The sequence below is a fragment of the Lepisma saccharinum genome, chromosome 16, assembly GCF_977018435.1.
Source record: "Lepisma saccharinum chromosome 16, izLepSacc3.1, whole genome shotgun sequence".
Lineage (NCBI taxonomy): Eukaryota > Metazoa > Arthropoda > Insecta > Zygentoma > Lepismatidae > Lepisma > Lepisma saccharinum.
Window position 1 is genome coordinate 63,525,656 of NC_139244.1, and position 24,343 is coordinate 63,549,998.

A 24,343-nucleotide genomic window follows, 5' to 3' on the forward strand; every position below is an offset into this window, starting at 1 on the left:
CATTTTTATCACTTGCAATTTATTAGAAACGCAGAATGTATACAGGGGAATAGATTTTAAATCTCGTTACCTATTTTTAAAATATAGCTTCAGGTTCACTGGTAGGTTTTCTATTCATAATATTCACATCGTACATTTGTATGGAATTTATTTTTATTGTTTTCTACATTATTGGATCAGTATGTTGCGCAGAGGTGACGTACATTTTCACATGTAAAACTACACCATGTAAGTATTAAATTACGTGAATACATCATCGGCCATAACCATAGCCTCCGCGTTGACCATAACCTCCCCTGTAGCCACCGTAACCCCCGATACCATGGCCGCCATAGAATGGCCTGTAGCCTCCATATCCACCATAGCCTCCATATCCGCCGTAGCCTCCGTACCCGAGTCCTCTGTAGCCTCCGTTTCCGAGACCCCTGTAGCCTCCGTATCCAAGACCTCCATAGCCTAACCCATAGCCGCCTCTACCGCCTCCATAGCCGCCATAGCCTCCTCTATATCCGCCGAGATAGTTTCCACCATAGCCTGACAGATAGCCTGCGTCAGCGACAGAAGCAACCAGGATTACGGTTGCAATCAAACCAACCTGAAATACAATGATTAAGAATTATCAAAGACAGTATGCATTTTGCAGGAGTCTAGCTTCATTTAGGCCAGCCGCACACCGGATCCGACAGGACGCGAGGAGTCATTCTTGTCGCAAACCGTCTTAGGGAAGGTTTAACATTAGTCTCTTAAGGGCGGCCGCACACCGGACGAAACATTTGACTCGAATCATGTTGCGACGGTTTGCGAGAAAACAACGACGAGCCGTGGAATTTGGTCTCGCGTGGAGAAAACGATCTGCGCATGCGTGAATCCATTCTCTTCAGCCACAGACTTCTAATGACCGAAAACGGTGGCAAGAAACCCTATTTGAATAGCCCCTGTGGCCCCACAATAAACATCGCCGAAGTGCAAGAGCAGTAGCAGTATGTACGTATATAGTTTAAATTCAAAACATACACATTGATCCTGCTGTAAACTGTTAGAATGCATCGTTACCCGCTTCCCAAATTATAAAAGACAGACGTAGACCTACTGCGAACATCGACAAAATCTTCAATCAGACAAATAAATTATTCGTCGTGTTGCGTTGCGTCTTGAAGTATTACCATCTACGATAAAATATTGTCTTCCCATGATAAGGGTTTTAGAGGGTTAAGACCATAGCCTCCAGATGATGACGTTGTCACGGACGAAAACGATCAACGACGATCGCAATGACGGGATCGCAAACTGTCACGCACGCAATGGCAGTGCCAATTGCCAAGGACGACGTGACTTCCGGTCGGACGTAAGTTTGTATACCCAAATATACTGTAGACAAATGAGGCAAAGGCGAAGAAAAACGCACAACCACTGATCGGTCGCACGGCAGCTGCTTAACTGGTCGCGACGAACGTATCGACTCTACTGTCAACTCAACCTCTTTCACAGCGAGCGCGGCTCTGCTCGTCTTACCTACCTGCGAGACTTACTATGGCCGTTACGCGCGCTTATTCACGCATGAGGGTTGACCTTAGCTTTATGTAAGACGCAATTCATCTGCGTAATATATATATGTATGTTCATATAACTATAACTGTGTGTTATTTCACTCTCCACTATAGATAGCCTTTCAGTAACACACACACAGAGAGCTGCAAATTATGGTAATCCTAGCCTGCCTCAATCTTCCAAATACCTTATGTTCTAATTTCACCTCGGCTAAAACTCAGACGGCTAAATGGGATACTCTGACCCCTCTCAGGTATGGACTTGGTGAATAAAGCATTGAGAACTTTAAGGGTGTTGTTGGTGAATCATAAAATAAATGAACGACTCTTCTCAAATTTTAAGATTGGCAACTGCATCTTCCGGGAGGTTACTTTGACCTTTCTTTTCATTCATTTTTATCCAGAAGATGGTTTATTTCCAATACATATGAAAGCTTACATTACACTCAAGTTACAATTTACAGTCCATGAATATCCTTAAATTTAAAAGAAATACAGAATCCCCTGTTCGTTAGTATTCGATTCGATGAATCCAGGATTCTAATTTGCTGCAAGTCTCCACGGGGAAAATCCAAATATGTATATGTGCAGGGAATAGTTACGTGTGTATGTGTGTCGCTAGGAGGAAGCCGTACCAGGGAAGAGAACCCTGTCGTTTTTGCAACCGTAGACGAAGCTTACGGCCTACCATTCAGTAGCAGACAAAAACTTTCGTACGTGCCCCTTCCTACAGTATGGCGACCAAAATTTGTCACGAGTATCGATGTTAATACGGGCAGGATTTAAGCAGAATAGAATCTACGGGCTCCACTGAGTACTTGGGACTGAGAAACGTTAGTAGGCAGAGATTGCATCAAGATACACGCCAATGATGACATTTTTCATTGAAAAACGAGACATATTGCATTACATGTCTACTTTTGCTTCCTTGCCCAAATAAGTCTACGTTGAATAAATTTTGAAGAAGGCCAAAATAAAGTTCGGAGATCTGAAATTCTATCATTTATCCGTAAGAATGAGAATATATGGGTCAACAGTGACAAATACATGTCCAATAGGCAGGCGTCATTAACCTCAAAGGATTTCGGCCGATCCTAACCTGTCGTCCCATAACATTATAAATTTCGAAGTATAAATTGTGCTTGGCGAAATACAGGTATCTTTATTCCCAAGTGTCATTAGATGTTCATATCGTAGAGCCGACGCTGATCGAATGCGTGCAAACTAAGCTCCGAATTTACTGGTGCAAATTCTCAGAAATGTGGCTGTAAAAAGTGTAGGAAGCATTTTTGAGGAAAAGCGGACAAACAACATTTTCTGAATGTAATTGATGTGCTGATTACGAATATTTTGTTTGCCACTCTCGATTTTGATGTTATGTGCTTCAAATCACTAAAAAACAAAATGGCGGCCATACGAAATGAGCTCCAAATAACTTTTGAAGGAACAGAAACAAAATAGTGATCTTGGTGTCAAACATTATGTTTTTGGGTATGCTGAATCCCAATATTATGTTTTCTAATCTGAAATTTGAAGCTATTTGCTCCAAATCGCTAAAAAACAAAATGGCGGCAATACGAAATGAGGTCCTAATAACTTTTGAAGAAGCAGAAAGAAAATAGTGTTCTTGGTGTCAAACATTATGTTTTTGGGTATGCTGAATCCCAATATTATGTTTTCTAATCTGAAATCTTAAGCTATGTGCTCCAAATCGTTAAAAAACAAAATGGCGGCAATACGAAATGAGGTCTTAATAACTTTTGAGGGAGCAGAAAGAAAATAGTGATCTTGGTGTCAAACATTATGTTTTTGGGTATGCTGAATCCGAATATTATGTTTCTAATCTGACATTTTTGAAAATTATTGTTATTTTTTTCCTCTTTTTTAAACAAAAGAACCACAAAAATGACTAAACCTAAAATATTTTTTTTCTTTTTTACTTTATTTCAGAATGATAGAAACATAGAACCATGGATCCACTTATAAATTTGAAAAGACTTGCACCTGTGAGCCATCATCTTCAGATGTTTCTAATCAGTTTCTCCAGAACATTGCCACAAACAAAGGATTTAGCTATTCCAAATATTCAAGATACTCTCGTCAAAGCTGAAACACTGGGCCAGGTAAAGCTAGACACCTTCGTGAAGGAAAGGATGATGGCCCCTGGTAAAAGTCACTCACAAGTCAAGTTAAGTGATCCTCTACATAAGTCAAATGCAAAGACCTTCAAGTCCATCTATGAAGTTAAATTGGTAGTAAGTGGCAAGGAAACCATTTTGAAAACTGACAGGAATTTTCTCCAGCGCCTCGTAACTGTCTATGAGGCAGGTCGTAATGTGGATCTAAATCGCATTTTGTGTCATGAACTAATGCCAATTCCAATCTCCCTTGCGAACACAAACGGAAGTCTGAGAACAGGAAACAAAGCCATTCTAGCTGATGTGATGACCAAGGATGTAATTTGTCCACCTGATATATCAATTCCGTCTGAGTCATGCTTTATAATAGATGGTCAAGCATTAGTTGTTGCACTTGGAAAGCCTGCAGGAGTTTTTAAACTTTGGTCAACTGGCAGATGTATTTCTTAACCTTGTTGTTTCTATGGGAAGAAGCTTTAAGAGGATTGATGTCACCTTTGATCGGTATAACGCAACTTCAATCAAGGCTGGAACAAGGGATAGGCGCTTGAAACATGCTCATTTAGTAAGGAGAGTAATAGAAAATGGATCCGTACCAATAACCAACAAATTCGTTGACTTTCTTGCTAACTCGGAGAATAAAAAAGATTTGGCCTGTTTTCTCTCTAATCATTTGATCAACAATGCTCCTGAAGACAAAATATTTGTGGTTCCCGGTCGACTTTACAAGGAGGATGACGTACGAACAAACAATCGTGATTTGTCTATTGAAGGATTGCAGGCAAACCACGAAGAGGCGGACACGCGCATTGTAGTTCACTGTCTTAATTCTGGTGCTGATAACATTGTTGTCTCAGCACGTGATGCAGATGTATTAGTGCAATAAGTAGATTAGCTGTACGAAATTGTGGTTGCGAGCAGGACCATACATTCCAGTACATGAAGTCAGGCAGAAGGTTTCATTTACGGATCCTGTCTTCGAAACTCTCATCCCATTCCTCGCCATAACAGGATGCGACACAGTATCCTACATTGCTGGGATCAGTAAGAAGACAGCATGGAAAATATTTAACACTACTAAATCTTGGTGTAGACGAATTGAAACAAGAAACAGCACACAAGGCAGAGAAGTTCATATGCAAGTTGTATGGTGTACCGGATGCAAGCAGCTGTGATGAAGCCAGAGTAAAGCTGTTCAGCAAAGAAAAAACACCACAAGCACTGCCCTTCCCCCCCCCCCCCCCACTACCGATGCTCTATGGTTACATGTACAACGGATCCACTATCAAGCCATGGTGTGGAGGCAGTCGGTCATACCAAAACCTGTGTTACCGCCACCTACTACCTTGGGATGAAAAATGGTTGATGGACAGCTCCTTCCAAAACTTCAATCGCTGCCACCAATTCCACAACCCTGCTACGACATTGTCACCTGTGGATGTTTGGGTGGTTCTATATCCGCTACATGTTCCTGCAGGAAAGGTCAGCTTGTATGTACTGCAGCTTGCAAATGTGCAGATACTGGCACTAAGGAGTACATGAATATTCGTGACTAGAAAAATGTTATACAATTTTTGTAGGCAAAATAAGGTTGAATAAGTATAACGTGCGGATTTATCATACACTGGTACTGTTAATATTTCAATATGGTCTTATGCTTTGAATAATATTATTATTTTGCATCTTTACTTCAGAAATGTTCTATACTTTTTTCTGTATTAAAAACCTACTGCTACACTGTTTTATTCCTAGTTCAAAAGTATGGATACCAAACATTGCATGGATGCACGTAGCCGCCATTTGCTTTTTTAGCGATTTGGAACAAACAACTTAAAATTTCAGATTAGAAAACATAATATTTGGATTCAGCATACCCAAGAACATAATGTTTGACACCAAGATCACTATTTTGTTTCTGCTCCTTCAAAAGTAAATAGGAACTCATTTCGTATGGCCGCCATTTTGTTTTTTTAGCGATTTGGAGCACATAGTAAAAAATTTCAGATTAGAAAACATAATATTTGGATTCAGCATACCAAAGAACCTAATGTTTGACACCAAGATCACTATTTTCTTTCTGCTCCCTCAAAAGTTATTACGACCTCATTTCGTATTGCCGCCACTTTGTTTTTTTAGCAATTTGGAGCACATAGCTTAAAATTTCAGATTAGAAAACATAATATTGGGATTCAGCATACCCAAAAACATAATGTTTGACACCAAGATCACTATTTTCTTTCTGCTCCCTCAAAAGTTATTACGACCTCATTTCGTATGGCCGCCATTTTGTTTTTTAGCGATTTGGAGCACATAGCTTAACATTTCAGATTAGAAAACATAATATTTGGATTCAGCATACCCAAAAACATAATGTTTGACACCAAGATCACTATTTTGTTTCTGCTCCTTCAAAAGTAAATAGGAACTCATTTCGTATGGCCGCCATTTTGTTTTTTAGCGATTTGGAGCACATAGTTTAAAATTTCAGATTAGAAAACATAATATTTGGATTCAGCATACCAAAAAACGTAATGTTTGACACCAAGATCACTATTTTCTTTCTGCTCCCTCAAAAGTTATTACGACCTCATTTCGTATGGCCGCCATTTTGTTTTTTAGCGATTTGGAGCACATAGCTTAACATTTCAGATTAGAAAACATAATATTTGGATTCAGCATACCCAAAAACATAATCTTTGACACCAAGATCACTATTTTGTTTCTGCTCCTTCAAAAGTAAATAGGAACTCATTTCGTATGGCCGCCATTTTGTTTTTTAGCGATTTGGAGCACATAGTTTAAAATTTCAGATTAGAAAACATAATATTTGGATTCAGCATACCAAGAAACGTAATGTTTGACACCAAGATCACTATTTTCTTTCTGCTCCCTCAAAAGTTATTACGACCTCATTTCGTATTGCCGCCACTTTGTTTTTTTAGCAATTTGGAGCACATAGCTTAAAATTTCAGATTAGAAAACATAATATTGGGATTCAGCATACCCAAAAACATAATGTTTGACACCAAGATCACTATTTTCTTTCTGCTCCCTCAAAAGTTATTAGGACCTCATTTCGTATGGCCGCCATTTTGTTTTTTAGCGATTTGAAGCATATAACACCAAAATCGAGAGTGGCAAACAAAATATTCGTAATCAGCACATCAAATACATTCAGAAAATGTTGTTTTCCCGCTTTTCCTCAAAAATACTTCCTACAGTCAGAATTTTCGAAAATTGTCCCAGTCTATATACTTTTCCAATCGATGCTCACTTGTTAAGCATTACGTAATTTGCACAGCGCGACTTGCGACATTTCCAAAAACTAAAGACTCATCAATGTCTATATTCACAATCTCAATATCAAAGTTTAACTAATTTCCACGTTGCAGCAAAACCAAATAAAATTGTATAAGGGGAACGATTCATCTCTGATAGTAAAGATTAAACTCGAATCATTCCTCGTTGCAACTTGAACCTTATTGAATACATTATACTTAAAAGAACAGATTCGATCTTCCCATTGTTGCTAAACGAAATCTATGTCAATCTAAATCATAAACATTTTCTACCGTGAAAGAACACAGATTTACATATCCAATATTAAAGATTCGGTCAGAAAATTAACATATAGATTATTACATTAGGCTGCGTTTACGCTTCTGTTACAATAAAGGAAATATTAGTGGATTATATAAGTCTAGTAATAATCTTTCTATTTATCAAAAATTATGAAATATGAAATATTAATAATCAAATAATAAGAACCAACTAATATAAAATAACCAAGAATAATTAACGGCACATGGATATGAGCCGTGAGGTTCATATCAACGTTAGGACTGAGCGCTGCGGCCTGAACCTCCAAGATGGTCTTGCTTGATTTGTTAGATGCTGTGTGCGGCTGCCCTTAGAAATGAAAGAATAAAGCGGTTCACTAAGTATACAAGGAGTCGCTGCTCAACGCCGACAAACTTTCACAGCGTGTAGAGGACATCAAGACAAAACTTTTTTTTAGTTATGTTTTGCTCGTTAAGGCCCCATTTTGACGCTATGGGCCCTCGAAAAATTGTATTTTCTATCCTGTGTATGCAACCACTTGGCGCAGATTCAGAGTTGTCATCGTTGATAAACGATAAAACAATGTTTGTGCGCTATCTTAGCTGTGTAACTAAGAAAGGCATTGTCTGGAGTGTAAATATCTCTGAACAAAATACATTAAAACCTCGTTAATGCGGACCCCGATAAGCCGGACTTCGCTTAATCTGGACAGGCAAAAGAGGAAAAAAAAATTGCAAGGTTTTAAATGTGGCTTGGAGTCAACAAGAGAACTTCCCAAAGAAAAGGCAGTCAACCACTGATGAAATTCTGTTTCCCGCAGACTTTGTATTGTACTGTATAGTGTATTTAGGTCTATGCCCTTTAAATACACCATAATAAATGTGTTTTCTTGCTATAAACGGAGTTTTTTTTGCACTTTCTACTGTTCTTTTAGGTTATTTCTGTTAATCCGGACTTTCGTCAAACCGATCAAGTTATCCCCCCATTAGTCCGGATTAACGAGGTTTCACTGTATGTGAATTTCCTGTGAAATGTTTAAAAATATATAAAATAGAATTTGGAACATACGAAGGGATAGTGATACATACATTAATTAATGGAGGTCGTGTAAGGGGTGTCTTGATAGGGCACGTAAATGTCAACCTTACTTCCAAGTAGTACACCCTAGTAATTGCAATGTTGCAGGCCAACGAGGTTCTGTCGCCTGGATCTACGGCCAGGGCTGCTTTTTGTCCTTATATGTGCCGAGTGCCTCTTTACAGCCTCAGATTTAAACTAGGTAAGGATGTTTTATTCCTCACAGACGTGTTGATTTTATCTACGGTAAAGGGCTGGGCATAATATAATGTGACGGGCGGAAAATAGCCTAAGTGTTGACAAACCCACAATCTTAATTTCAATCGATCAATGAAGTACAGTTTCTGCACTGAAACTTTTGCAGTTAAATTCATATTGCTTCTAAGTTACTGTAAAGTAAACTATTGATTGATTGATTGATTTGGTGTTTTAAGTCACTTTATGCACAGTGAGGCTAATTGGGACTCGACCTACAGTTTAAAGTGGAATCCGAACCACTATGATACCACCAGGTATCGAATTCGGGACCCCCTGATTACAAGGCGATGACCGTACCACTGCGCCACCGGGAAGGCTCTAAAGTAAACTATAATTGGACTTTTCTTAAAGTTACATAAAACATTTCAAAATTGGATTTTACAAATACAGTGAAACCTTGATAATTCGAACTTGAGGGGAAAAAGAAAAAAATCGTGGTATCAAGGATTTCGACTTACCAAGCTTCGAGTTATTGAGGGCCAAAATCGCCGACTTCGAGTTATAGAGGTCTAAAGTTTACTGACCCTTCTGAACGTCATCGTAGTGATGACTATATGCCTATATGCCTATAACGTAATGTTGCATCATTTTAAGTTAATACGTATACACAGTGCAACGTACGTAGAAATAAATTTTATTGAACAAAACTTTGAGCTGCACTACGTACATATATATTTTTACGCCGCAGGTTTGGTTCTCCCAGAGGCATTGTGGTAACGTCGTCGACTTGTGCTGAAAATGTCGTAGGTTCGATATCCGTTGGAGGCACATAGTGGTTCGGATCCCACTTTAAACTCTTGGTCAAGTACCGATTAGTCTACGTGCTTAATGTGTGCTCAAAAACTCAACCTCAAAACTCAAGCTGCAAGCAGGTTCGCAGTGGCCTTCTCTTCTTGTTGAACAGTTTCTATACTAGGGTAGTTGTAGTTTCCGGCGCAAACCCTCCCCTTTCACCTAACTGTTGTGTCGATGGGAGAAACAGGCGGCGTGATTTGTCACTTTCAGGGTTGCCTTTCCTATAGTGAAACCACGAGCAAAACAACCTGCGCAGACCCGCGAGTAGGGGAGGGGGAGAGTGGACCATGCTTCCTTATGGTCCGAGGTGGAGAGAAGAAGGGAAAGCTGCACGGGGACTTTTCGTCCCAAGGTTTTTTTCCTTGTAGTCGATCTATACTCGCTACAGCAGGCACTCAAGACAGCCAATTCCATATTCCTGGAATCTTCCCGCGCTCTTACACTGTAGGAGGCCGAGAATAAAGCCGGCCCTGTTTTAACACCTGAATGCTTTTGTAGCTAGGATTCCGTCCCAAAACGGCCCGCATTTTTGTTTGGGTTGCTACACCTACGGTCCCTTTAATTGCCTGGGATGTACACCGTTTAACAACGTAGAACATCTCATCCAGTCAGTTCGCTCCACATTTATCCAATTTCGTGATGCAACCTGGAAGATGGCGTAAATTTGCGAAGACGTTGACACCCCCTGCTGTTGCATTGCTTCCTTTGCCGCTCGGATTCGTTCAAGATCTCAAGATTCAAGTGTCTCTAACCTTTGTTGTGGAAATTAAGGGCCGTTTTTAATAAAAGTTATTTTTGAAGTTAAGCGAATTTTCAAGTCAATTGATTAGCTTTATTTTACTTCGCTTTTTGTGCCACTTTTGGATAATTTCCGATGATGAGGATGAGCAATGATATGATGAAATTGATGAATGAACACTCACAAGCCCACACCAGGATTCGAACCCGGGACCTCTGGCGTCTTAGGGCGATGTGCTAACCACTTTTTTTATATATCAGTTCTTTATTAACTATCTGTATACAGTATGGCTAGTCACACTGGTAAGTTCATTCATATAAAAAATATGCATCCAAAAACACATTCCAATATTGGCACTAATCTTCATTGCAATCTCCTCTGCAGTTCTTTCACTCTATCGCTTATTTTCTTCCACGCTGTACTGTTTCCATTACTCAACTTAGGAATGCCCTGCACAAATTCACCAAACATAGTCAAGGTGTCAACACATGGAAACATATGCTTCAAGTCCTTTTCAATTTTCTTGCTGAAACAAGTTCTTTGGATCCACTTTCTTCAAAATCATCCCTTGCTGACCTGCATAGATCACATTTGTTTATTTCGTGGAAGTGTACAGATGCCTTCTTTTTAATATGGTGCAGAGTATTTCTTAACATTACCTTCTCCACAGTAAATGGTATAAAACCTAATTGTTCCTCTAGTGGTAGTTTCACCATATCTATCAGAGGCTCAATGTTAATGTTATCAGCACTTCCAAAGTCATGCAAATGTGTCTTTATTGTTTTATTTTGAGGTGTTTCATCAGTCCTGTAATATTTGACATGTTTGTCACAACACTCGCAGACAATATTGCCCATTGCACTATCACTAAGCTTAATGTCTTCCAGCCAATTGCTACTATGTACCAACAATCCACATAGGACTATCATTTTCACCATCAATGTTTTTCACTCTGGTGCCTTCTACATCCATAGCCATTTCATGTGCTTTCTTTAGTTGTAGAAACTTTTCATTTTCTTCTTCCATTGTAGTCACTAGAGTTCATACAGTTTTATAATCTTTCATTACTTGCGATGCCATTCTTACATATTTAGTAGTGTTGTCGAATAACGGAATATTTTAGGCGATCAAATTATTAACATAATCGCATATATTAACTAACTTCAAATTTAAAGAATCATCAGAGCTTATAACGGAACAAGAACAGTTGTACAGTCATGGACACTTCTGGGTTGTAATGATTTCATTGAAAGTCCGTGACTGTACAACTTTGCCTACATCACCACTCCTCCACGGGGCCGACTTTTTCAAGTCAAAATTGGGCTTTAGGCATTTATAGGAATGTATAGTTCATTTATTCACTTATAAGAACTTATAGAACATTTTGGCATTTTTAGGTCCTATAGAATTTCAGTAGAGGGATGCTGTGTATGAAACGCAAAGTTCTCTAAATAGTAGGGTAAAAGAAGGGATGTTCGCCATGCTGGGAATTTCGCGGTACTTGTGTTTTTTGTAATCGTAGATGGAAAGTATAGGTTGGAAACACTCACTGATGCCTGTAAAAAATCAAGTAACATGTGCCTTGTTTCCACTGAAAACTACAGTGTGGTGAGCGAACTAGCAAGCAAGCAGCACAGTTTGGAATGCGCAGTTGCGTCTACACAGAAGACAAAGTAAGGTGACCAATTTCAACGCTACGGTAGAAATTGTCATTTCGTGGCAGGTAAGAATTATTTTTCTTCCTTTTAATTATTGATATCGTAACCTCAAACTGTAAGAATGTCGTGAAAATATTTGTTTTGGAAAGCGTGCATGTACAAGAAAACATAAGTTGTTTTCTTTCGACTATGAATTTGCTGGTAAATTCGCCAGAGTAACAGAAAATGTGTCGAATTTCCCTTCTTACAGGCGACCTTTCGCACACAACTTGTTCACAATGCATATGAACATTTAGGCCTATGTTTCTTAAACATGTTTGTATTGTGTCTTTTTAAGCAGTTTTGTATTGTCATTCGTTGGTCCTTTACACTTTGTTGTCTGAGTTATTGGCAACAACTTGGTATTTCATACACTTAAACTGACGATAAAACGATAAATAAGTTATATGGAGAATTTCCCAGCATGTGGCGGGAATTTCGCCACTTTTTTCTCATTTTAGTATTTTTATAATACGTCATAAGTATTAGTAAGACAGTATGTATGTTATATTCCTCATAATCCACAATGACTACTTTTTGTATCGTATAAATTTTGTCCTTCTCCCCCAATTCGTTTAGAAGAAAAAAATGAAAAGCATTTTGGTGGCGAACTTCCCCTGCTTTACGTCTAGGACGTAGTAAAATAAATAGGTATGGACCTAGAAATCCGTTACACGGTAATATTACACGTACGTTTTTCATTAACATTTAAATTAAATTAACTTCAGGGTTTTTCGAAAACAGAACGATTGTAGACTCGAACAACCAAAGAGGGTTAGCGGCCTAAATCTGTGAGCATAAAACGATAATAATATTTCATTTAGACGCAAATGTGAAATTAACATTTTACTAATGTCTATACCATTGTTTGCAATTTTCAAGGTATTTGTAATGCAGTTAGCTGAAGGAACAGTTACTTTTTACAGTGACAGTAACTCGAAGTAACTCGGTTACTTTTTAAAATGAGTAGCTACAATCGAATACCAGTTACTTTTGTCAAGTAACGAAATAAACATTTCCATTTATGGTCACTGTTTCTTGTGTGTTCTCATCGAAGGAAATTTTAAATTACTTCGAATTTTCTCAACTTTGCATTTTAGTATTTAAACATGTGGTGTTATTTATAATTTATTGAAAATTAATTTTAACTTTAGATGGTTAACAGTGAAGAAAGAATAAGTTGATTGCCGTGAAACGTGTTAACGAGTTATAGTTTCTCTAGAAGAAAGACGTAAAAGTTACTGGCAGTTATTGGGAAGTATCTGTGAAGGAGCTACTTTTCAAAGCATCACTGTATCTGAGCTCCTTTAGAGCAAAGTAACTGATATGGCCCAGGTATTTGTGTATGGCTACTGGGTTTCAAGGACGCCAGCAGGGGGCAGAGTAAGATTTCACATCTTGCCGTTCAGTGATAGAAGCTTTCTTACCTTTTATTATTATTATGATTATGTAAGTCATAAAATTGAAATTGATTGATTGATTTGCTTTACTTTACTTCGCTTTTTGTGCCACATTTGGCTAATTTGAGAAGATGGGGATGAGTAATGACTAGAGCCCGGATTTGTACGTAAGTACATATTTTATTCCTTTTTAGATATATAGCTACCTTGAACAGGAAAATGTCAACGAATTATATAACTGACATGATTTTGCATAAGTTTTATGTTATAACTCCATTAAGCCTTGTTTCCATGATTATGAAAAACTAAATATGCTGACCAAGGCAGTAATTTATTTTATTAAAAACATAAACTAAAACGTAACGATTCAACCTTCTAGCAAGGTCTTCATCAGACTCTGTATCAAGTACAAAACTATGTATGTTAATGTTTCAGATATACCTCCAGTTTTTAATTAAATATGTTCTCTGTTCAATGTCTGGTTTTCAACTTGTTCTAATAATATTAATCTGCCTAACCATATCCTCTCACACGTACCCAAGGCAGGATTGACAAGGCAATTTACTGGGAAATTTTCGGGACGGAAAACGTTTGAAATTCCCGACGGCCGTGAAAATGTCGAATTCTACATACTGTTCATCTTCAATTGATTATTTTCTTGCACTTCTGGAATGATAACTATTAATTTGAAGAAATTTTAGACATTTGTAGCGCAGGAAATACCAAATCATTTGAAATTTGGCGATTGTTCGGGACTAGATTTGGCGATACATCTGCTAGACCAGTGGTTCCCAAAGTGTGATCCGCGGCTGGCTTACAGGGGCTCCGAGAACTGTTCCAATATTTTCACTGAAATATATTATTGTTCCAAATTTTTGCCTTTTTAGTACTTTTTACAAGTAAAAAGTTCCTGAATTTTAAATATGTTTACATTTTTTAACTAAGGCAAGCAACCTACCCACACTACATGAGCGTTGCAAGTGTTAGATAGGTCTACGTCCTGACTTGGGAGCCGCGGAAAAATCTTGAAACACTAGGAGCGCCGTGAAAAATTTTTGGAACCTCTGGTCTAGACGATATATCGTGATATTGGAAAAAAAATCTTCCAGACGATATATCATCACGATATTTTGACGACATTTAGTGTATCGGCGATATATATCGTCTTCACGATATAGATCTGGCTACGATATTTTGGAAATTGAATGCTTGTTGTAATTTTACTTATGGCATGTGCTCGATGGTAACATAATAAGATGGTATACATACTTTTTTGTTGTTCCAGTCAGGGCACGATATATATCGTTGAGACGATACATGATGCAAGAATGATATATATCATGGGAACGCGCCGGCACGTGCGCATATCCTGGAGACGATATATCGCCGATATCACGGTACGAAAAAATATCGTATCGTATCGTCTGTGACGATATTTTCTTGACGATATATCGCGATATCTCATTTCCGATATCGTCCATCCCTATTCGAAACCCTGAAAAGTCAGGAAGGAAACAATTTCCCGAAGTCGGAATCTGACATTGACAATTCACGCTCTGTCATTTTTTTTCTGTACGCTTCAGTGCTTATAAACATGGATCAGAGGTATAACTTGACAAGTTTAAAAACAAGACGCTGCAAATAGCTGTTGCGCATCTCTCACCACATTTCCCCACTCCATTCTCCGCAGCGAGGTTGGTTCGCAGTGTTGCAACCTGGAGGGAGCGGAATGGTCTGAGGATTTTCAACGAAATTTGTATTCGCTTTTTCCTGGGCTGTTTTCTACTTGTCGGAGTACAGAAATTCAGCTGACCTTTCGCCAACGACTCTTTTTCCTTCTTTTAAAACTTGGGCTCCCCGATGGCGCAGTGGTAGCATCGTCGCCTTGTAAGCAAGGGGTCCCGGGTTTGTTTCCCGTTGGAGGCACATAGTGGTTCGGATCCCACTTTAAACTGTAAGTCCAGTTCCGATTAGCTTTACTGTGCATAAAGTGGACTTAAAACAACAAATCAATCCAATTCTTTTAAAACTTGAGAAACCATCCATTTAGATAGTCCCGTGGCGGCGCTTGTGGACCCGACAAAATTATACTTAAGTTTATGTAACTCCTTCTGATTTCACAAATATGTTGCAACATTGTAAACAATTTATCTGGCCTGTTCTCTAAGAGGCTTTCCAGAGCAGAGTGTGGATTTCGGTGGACCCGAAATGATTTGATTTTTGCATTTCAAAAATATGCAGCCAAGAGTAAAGAGCAAGAACATTTCAATGCTTTAAAAAAGAACACAGGCAAGCATGTTATCAGATTGCCTTCTCGTAGCGATTGCTGTACGATAGACAAAAGAACCTCCACCCCACTCGCCTTTTAAAATAAAAACAGGCCACTGCTCGATGTCGCATTCAGAAAATGAAGTCATTCGCCCAGTAGTTTATTTTCGTTATAAACCTTAACGCGCGTGCGTAATACTACAGTTTATGATCCGCGCACCGCACGCATGTTCAAAGACCAGATTAAATCAAATGAACCACATAAACTAATATGAGCCGGCATCGTCAATGTACACAGTAAAAATAGTTTTTCATATTTGTTTTAGCTTAATTTTGCTGAGTTGGCACCACTGGTACTCTCAAGGCCAGAGTAGTACGTAGAAGAGTGGTGAAGAGGATGACGTAATAGGAAGTGCTCCGCAGCGATCTGCGCATATCGGGACTTAACTTGTCAGGCTATACCATGAAGGTGAGCAGATTAAGTGGTCTCTGCTTGATATCTGTGCCCCCCATCGTGAAAAAGTACAAAAAACAAAGAACTATTCACAAACAATTTATAGATGTGTATGGATAGGAAGCAAGGCGAGTCCATTTTACGTAAATAGTGGGATCAAGTCTTTCATTCTCAACAACGCCAAAATATTTTTCACTCCATTTCAATTTTATGATTTGTAAAATAATAATATAAAAATGGATGTGTGTGTGTTCCGGTATAACGTAAAAATAATCGAAAACGACCGATATTAGTGTGGAATCCATAGTTTTCGGGGTCGCTATGATGAATAGTGACACTAGGAATGCCGTTCAACTCCACGTTCATCACCTATCGGCATGGGATGTGAGAGGGGATGACAAATAAAATGTCAAAAATAACCTACATTAGTCTCGAATCCATAGTTTTCGGAGTCGCTAGATTAATTGGTGACATTCACGATGACATTTGAGAGAGAGAGAGAGAGAGAGAGAGAGAGATGGAGAGAGAGAGAGAGAGAGAGAGAGAGAGAGAGAGAGATGGAGAGAGAGAGAGAGAGAGAGAGAGAGAGAGAGAGAGAGAGATCACGATCAACAAGTCACAGGGACAGTCTTTTAAGTACTGCGGAGTGGATTTAAGATCGTCATGTTTCTCCCACGGACAACTTTAATAGAAAATTGGGATAAATAAATACCCGGGCAACGCCGGGCAATCACCTAGTAATAGATAAAATATAAGTTTATATGACTGGGGGGCAAGATGTGAAATCTTACTTTGACCCCCCTGTGAAAAAAATCCTGCGGGCGTTGCACGAACCTATCAGTAACTGTAACTGGAATATACCAATTTGAGGGAAACTCACCAAAAGTCGTAGCATGTTGCAGAGCAGAGAGCTTGTTTCCTTTCACAGGGATCCTAAACGTTTGCATCAGCGTTTGTCCCCAGAAGCGTTAATATACTCAGTCAGGTGTGAGGGCTAATGCAACGGAAACATGGCATCGTGAGTTTTAAGAGGGAAAGTACAAAGCGAAGGGGGAGGGGAAGAGAAGGGAAGCATCGATGGGGAGATAGAGTAAGGTGATCTACCGGAGGGAGAGGAAGGTGTGGATGGAGGCAGCCCAATTTAGGTCACGGAGCCTGTCAAGCGTTCCAACACTGCATCGGTCCGACTTCCAAGACACGATAACCTTTCAGTCAAAAAAACAAAATAAGGAACGAAACAATGTTGCTACGATTGCTCCTGTTACCGGTAAAAGATAAGGTTTTCAATGCTCTTTTGTTTTATGGGGTTCGTGGCGTTGTTTCCATTCCTCTTCAGAACCCATGCCACAACTCACGCCCTGCACGATTCATTCGAGTGAAAAATCGAATTTCTGCTGCCAATTAGGAAACGTAGCCATAAACAATTCGAAAGAAAAGGTTGAGTAAACAGTCAAGGTTTGTTTATTGAAAGGGAAATTTCTTTCGTAACAGCAGCGCTAATCCTCCTTCATCTAGCTCAAGATTAAAAACTAAGTTACATATCTCCTCCCCTCTACTCCCCCCCCCACTCTCAATCCTAATCTCGCAAGAAACTATATTTCATTATGCACATACAGTAGTTCTTTAAATTACGTATATACACTACCGACAAAAAGTTTAAGACCACCAGGAAAAAGTGGCAAAAATCAGTAGAAATGAATGTATTTCGTAATTAATGTACAATAAACAGATGTAAGAATCTGCTTGGCAATGTACAAACATAGGTACATCCAGTATACATACTAATGTCATCTCATATTTTGCTTTCATCAATGTGTCTGCCATGGGCCTTAATGACAGCAACGCAAACATGTGGCATGCGCTCCAATATTTTTTCCAGATAGGATGGTTGAATGTTATGCCAGGCATCGTTGATGAATTCCCATAGCTGTTGAGTGTTGCTGGGTAACTTCTTCCTGATGTCCCTATCGATTTTGTCTCATAGCAGTTCAATTGGTGAAAGATAAGCAGACTGCGGTGGCCACGTCATGAGAACTAATGCCCCTTCTGTTGCCTTGCGTTCCAAATACCGCGTGCATAATTTGGATGTATGTTTGGGATCATTATCTTCTTGAAAAATAAATCCATTACCAACAAGACGACGACCAAAGGGGATGGCATGGTGCACCAATATCTGATGATTCCCTTCTTTTACCAATGTTCCCTGCATTTTATGAAGGCCCCCATCTGGTTTCTGACAAAACATCCCCACACCATTACACTTCCACCACATGTTTCACTGTGGGAACAAAACACTCTTCTTTCATTCTCTCGCCAACCTTTCGACGCACAAAGGTTCGCCTATTGCTGCCAAATAATTCATATTTGGATTCGTCGGTCCAGAGTACCCGTTTCCAGTTATCCACAGTCCAACCAAGGTGCCTTTCAGCCCAGGCCAATCGTTCCGTCTTGTTCACACGTCGTAACATTGGGTTCCTAGCAGGTACTCTGCCATGCAGCCCTTCTTCACGCCACCTATTCTTCACCGTTGACGCAGACACAGGCATCACTCTGCTGATATTCAGGGAAGCAGCGATGACTGGTGCTGTTAGGCGCCTGTTCCGTTTGCTAGTTACTGTAATATATCTATCGTCAGCTGCAGACGTTACACAAGCTCTTCCACTACGTGACCGGTCAGCATAACTGTTGGTTTTACGGTATCTGTCCAATGCACAATGAACATCAGTCTTGGAAATATTCAGTTTTCTTGCTATTTCGCGTTCCGAATAACCTTCATTTTTCAGTGGACATATCACAGCATGCTTTTCAACCGAAATCGCCTGTTCCTCACGATGACGGGCCATTTCACACAGCTCCACTTACCTTGCACACTTCACACACAATAATGGGCTCGCAATGTCGCCTGCATGAACAGCAACTGACCCTGAGCCACTGATAAGGATGCGCATGAGGCTGGCTACCATACTGACCGCTTTCACGCACACAGCTGCAATGTTGCCAGCTTCAGCAACGTTTATGTCACTTTCCATTTTGTCAACCACATGCTACACATTCGGCAAAATATTGGTTTCGCGTCTTGCGAGGTTCAACCTAGACTACATTGCATTTTCCATGTCTATCATCGTCACGTCTTTCTTGGACAGGAACCGTTGGTTCCATACAACATTCCATACTGATTTTTTGGCCGTTTTTCATGGTGGTCTTAAACTTTTTGTCGGTAGTGTACATATATGGCATTTGCCTCGAACAGGCAAAACGAGCCGTATACACTCGAAGCCCAGTAGCCTAGTACACGTATGGCCGTAATTTGTCTGTGGTGATGGGCCCTCAAGTATTTATCGTGAAGTGAAAGACGCAGTGAATTTGAAACTTCAGTAATCGTAGTTCATGTTAAAATGTAGTTTAGTCTATCTTACCAACAGTGATATTTAGGAAGCGGAAGTTGATAACCTTAAAAAATATAGGTATATGACCTATAGAATGTCCTAAAAAAATGGGAAAAAATGACGAAAAAAATTCAAAGAATGACCATTAAATTTGTTAGTTTCAGCAGAGCGTATAGAAGAGAAAGTGTGTGCACTTCGGTTTCTTCCCGTAAGCCAAGTGAATAGAGCGGTGCCCCACCGAAACACTGGCAGCACCTTCGCTTGCGGCGAGCGTCTTCTGCTTGCAGTGCGGCCGCGCTTTATGTAGAGAGTTGTGTTTTGTTGTATCAGAATAACATTGTGTACTTTTATTAAAGACAACGTTATTACGTTATTCACTTTAGTGTCGTTAGATTTGTGATTGATCCGTTGTGACTAGTTTGTGTTGTGTTCAACGCATTATTATTGTGTTTGAGACAGCAGCGAGCGAAAACTACAAGATGCCTACGTGTTTCGTACCCGGCTGTAGATCTAGATATGACCGCTGTTCTTCAGGTAGTAGACATTTTTTTTAGGCCACTAAAGACAAAATGGGAGTGTGCCGTCCCTAGAACAGATAAAAAAAACTAAGTCATAATTGCTATGTGTGTGATATTCATTTTTCCTCTGACCGTTTAGTGAAAGTGCATTCGTTCATAGTGGATGGCGATACAGCAGAAATTCCACGACAAAGGTGGAAATTAAAACCAGAAGCTGTTCCTCATATATTTCCTAATCTGCCCAAATACCTCTCTAAGACAGTTAAGAAGCGAAAATCTCCCATGAAAAGGCAATCCTTGCGGACAGATGATAATAAAGTAAGTACTCGTCGCAATGTATCATTAAGCTTATCAGTAGAGGATGATTTGCTTCACACTGCGGATGCTAGCAATACAATAGCATTGCTAAAGAAAAACTTAAGAATCAGAAACGCAATTAATTAGAACGCAGAATAAACTAAAGGTCGCACAGGCTAAAATAAATTTGCTTGAAAAAGGCGTTAAAGACAACGGTCACACAGTCGAAACAGTTCGCGTCTCTTAGCAAAAATCAAAAAATTGTAATTGATACAATCTTAAAGAAATGCCAACTGAAAAGTAAGACAGGAATGAGACACAGTTCTGAGTTTATACTGGAGTCTCTTCTTTTAAAAATTAAGTCCCCAAGGGGTATAGACACTGTTTGCATCACGATTTGCTACCTTTGCCTTCTGAAGATCACTTAGAAAAATTGGTGAAGGGTCTTATATGTCCTTATGCAATCAATTTACGTACCAGCAAAACTTGCTTTACTTTCGGGCGGAAACTGTGAATACAGGACTGAATCTCCTCTGACGTCTTTTGTTAATCAAATGCGAACTTTGGCAAGAGCAACCGAAAATAAAAATCTTTCGGTGAAGAAGCAAGCTGAAAATGAAATAAGGGAAAAATTTCCATTGTTGAAGATGAAATTCAAATACCGAACTGAGAAAACAACATACCGAACTTAAATGAACAAAGTGTTGGTAAATAATACTTGGCGTATCATTTGGCAGGATACATAGTGCGGTATATTTCCAAAGTGACGGATTGTAAAGTGTGTACAACTTTTCTGCACGGGGAACCAAGTAATGTACCTGCCCCACTTACGCTAATCCAAGCCTATGGTTCGGACGATGGCTGTAATACCTTACCTATGTATCGAAAAGTGTTTATGATGTTCTGCTACGAGTGGAAGAAGTTGTTGCAAAAAGAATTATCATGTGCTAATAATTTATGGGGTGATATATTTTTTGAGTGTTTGGACAATTTAAATATAATTGCTGTAAAAACTACGGAATTAGGATGCTGTGAAGATCATGTGCTGCGTACGCTATCTAAACTCGTATTTCACTATCTGAAATGTCTATTTTTCTTCCGCACCAAAGAGATAAGAAAGGAATTAAGTGCCTCGAAGACAGCAAAATCATCTCGGAAATTCTCCAAACTATCCAGCTGCTGAGCTCTTCCCCAAACGTAAGTAACATGCATTTTTGTTTCTAAAAGTAAGTTATGTAAGCAACGCGCCGTCTCAAACGTCACCACTGCCATCTAGGCGGTGGACCACGGCAACTCGGGGAGTGCGCACACTATTTCTTCTATACGCTCTGGTTTCAGGTTAAAATGAAAAGGAAATTAAACAAAATGCAATCCTGCTTTTAAAAAAATCAAATGATACGAAATGCACATTCAATTAAAATATGCAACGAGGGTACACCTGGTGGTTTCTTCGATACAACAAAGACTTTCACCAGTTCAGCATTTCTTTTGCTCGTAAATTGCAATCCAGCGAGATATATATAGGCCTATGTTCACCTTGGTCAAAAAACTAGAGAATATTAACAAAATGAAAGAAGTTACAAAATATGACGAAACAATATACAGAATATTGCGAAAAATGACGGAAAATGTCGAAAATCGGGGAAAATGACCTAAAAACTGAAAATTGGCAAAAAAATGCAAAAAATTTAAAATTACCTTCCTTGGGTTCTAGACGAAGTATAATATTGTATATATTTAATGGGCATCGTGTCCGAGATGTCAGAAAAAAATAACATTTCATCAACTTCCGCTCCCTAGTGATATTCATTCACTCATTGTTTTCTGCGCGGGGGGCAGGTCTTTCCTTGCAACCTCCTCCATGCTGTTCAATCTTGAGCTCTTCGCTTTGTAGCAGCGTAGGCCCCATTTATTTTTGTCAATCATTTGGTGTCTTCTTCTTCCTCGGATTTTCTTTCCCTCGACCATTCCTTCAATAGCATCTCTTAGTTTCTTCTCATCCAGTGGCCCAACCAATTTCCTTTTCTCTTCATGATTATCTCCAGTATTGATCTCTTTTCCCCAACTCTTTCTATCACTGTTTCATTTTTCATTTTGTCTGTCCATTTCACCCGCTCCATTCGTCTCCATAGCCACATTTCTAGAGCTTCCAATCACTTTCTTTCACTTCTTCACTTGTCATTTGTTAGCTATATTTGTGGCAATTCAGGACATACTAATTTTACCCCTCTTCCCACTCGAGTTCAATGCAAGGATACTTCCGCAAATATCGAATGAAAAATTTCATCATGTGCAATTCTCCATTAAATGTTTTCGCCGATTCATACTAGAAGTGCAACACACATATATAGTTGCCGTTGCGCACATACCAATTTTCGTTTCGTCTCCCTCTCTCTTAGCATCACGTGTTCTACCCTGCTCGCCAACCTTCGCCATTGTTGCCATATTGTCATTCTATTCCTGGACACACTCGCGCAAACATCATTGAAAACTATTGAATAGCGCTCCAGCTCGCGGTTCACACCATTCGGCAGGGACGGTAATGTGGCAATATAGCATGGCGTAGTGTTTGCTTCTTTTATGCAGTGCATGTTCATTGGGTAGCTAGTAACTAGTGTTGCCAACTGTAATAATGAAGCACTATTTCTGTCACGGAAGGAGAAAGGCCGTTAAAGTGACGGTGAGTTTTGTTGGATTGGAAGCACCATATTTTTATTTTATACTAAGTATTTGACCGGTTTGACGTTGTGTGCGTGTATTGCGTGTGTGTATGTGAAAGTGTGTGTTTGTTAATGAACGTTAAATTCCATAATGCCTCCAGTTCTGTCAAAGTTGAAATCAAAAACCTTGCATAGCCAAGCTCGGGAAATTCACAAATTGTTCATATTTCATAATTTTGGAATTGTTCAAAAGAAATAAATTATGTGGCTCCGTGAGCATTTCAACTCTTGGCTCGGGCACGTGTTCTTCTAGAAATTGCATAGAGGAGGCTGTCATTTTTGCTGCTTAATGCGATGCATATTGTTTTCTGTGTTAAAATTGCCATGCTTTGATGGCTGATAAGCCAAAAAAAAAAAAAAATGCCGCGCAGCTTATCGTCTAGTGGCAGTATATGTACTTGATATTGTTGTGGAAATGTACAACAAAGGCAACAGACTATCGCCGATCACAGAGAGGCAATAATACTGCTCGAGGTGGAGTGTTGTGGTCCAATTGTTGCAGTTTAACACGTTCGCATGTTATTAGTTCTCAAAGCAGTGGTAGTGTCGATCGTATATTATCTGTCGTTGCAGTTCCGTACTAGTGTAGACGGGTTTAGGGAGTGAACAATTAGAACGCCACCAGTGTATTAATGCAATGGAAAATAATAAAGTGTTTATTTTGTTTGAAATCGCTCAAATAAGGAATCACTATGAAGAAGTCTTCTTTGCAGCATTTTTGGTAATTTTACGTGTGTGTTAGTCCATATTTTGCGAATTTTTAGTCCATATGTATGTAGCTACATACAAAGCAACTTGGTAGTACATATTAATCCTAGTCCTGGTATAATGCATGACGTTTAAAGCTCAACTTTAGATAGACCTGAATTCTCTACTTTTCTTGTTGTACGTAAAAGCTGTGCATCGGCGCACTGCAGCGATTTTTCTATCTGCTCCATTAGCAACACTGCTTCTTGAGTTGTGTCGCGCATCGCACGGCAGAAACATATGTGTTGGGCTCTACCTTCGTTTTCTTTGTTACAAACAAATGTTCTTTGCACATTATATGTAGGAGGAGAGTTGCATCTACATTTCACATTAGTCAGCTGCTTCTACCTGCTTTCAGGAGCAAAAGCTTGTAGGTAGTGTTTACCATAAGGATTGTCAACCTGATGATCGTGGGTTCAAACCCCTTCGGTGGCAGAAAATTTTCGTAAGTTTTAGACATATCCCATTGTGTACATTGTCCACGCCGTGTAAAACGGAATGATTCAGTTTGTAATTAACGATGGGGGGAGGGGAAATAACAAAATCTCCATTTCAACGAACAGAGAAGTGGAGAAAAATTGGATAATTCTTATAAATATTAAAATTACATTCATGTTTTTAGTGGTATAATAGCAGGTAAAATCAAAGATCTTACGTGGAAGATTTTATCTATCTGTCCTGACTCAACCAAAAAGCATTTCACAGCCATCTAATATCTCCAATACATTTCAAAATTTATTG

At 39.2% G+C, this 24,343-nt stretch overlaps 1 protein-coding gene across 1 annotated transcript; it reads right to left on the minus strand.

Annotated features, from left to right (window-relative positions):
- Positions 1 to 249: 249 nt before the first annotated feature.
- On the minus strand, positions 250 to 16,863 carry LOC146000116 (uncharacterized). The gene is made up of 2 exons (XM_083137463.1): positions 16,815 to 16,863; positions 250 to 595 (listed from the first exon to the last, which is right to left on the minus strand). The coding sequence occupies exons 1-2, from the start codon at positions 16,827 to 16,829 to the stop codon at positions 254 to 256; spliced, it is 357 nt and encodes a 118-aa protein (XP_082993589.1). The 5' UTR covers positions 16,830 to 16,863; the 3' UTR covers positions 250 to 253.
- Positions 16,864 to 24,343: the final 7,480 nt, after the last annotated feature.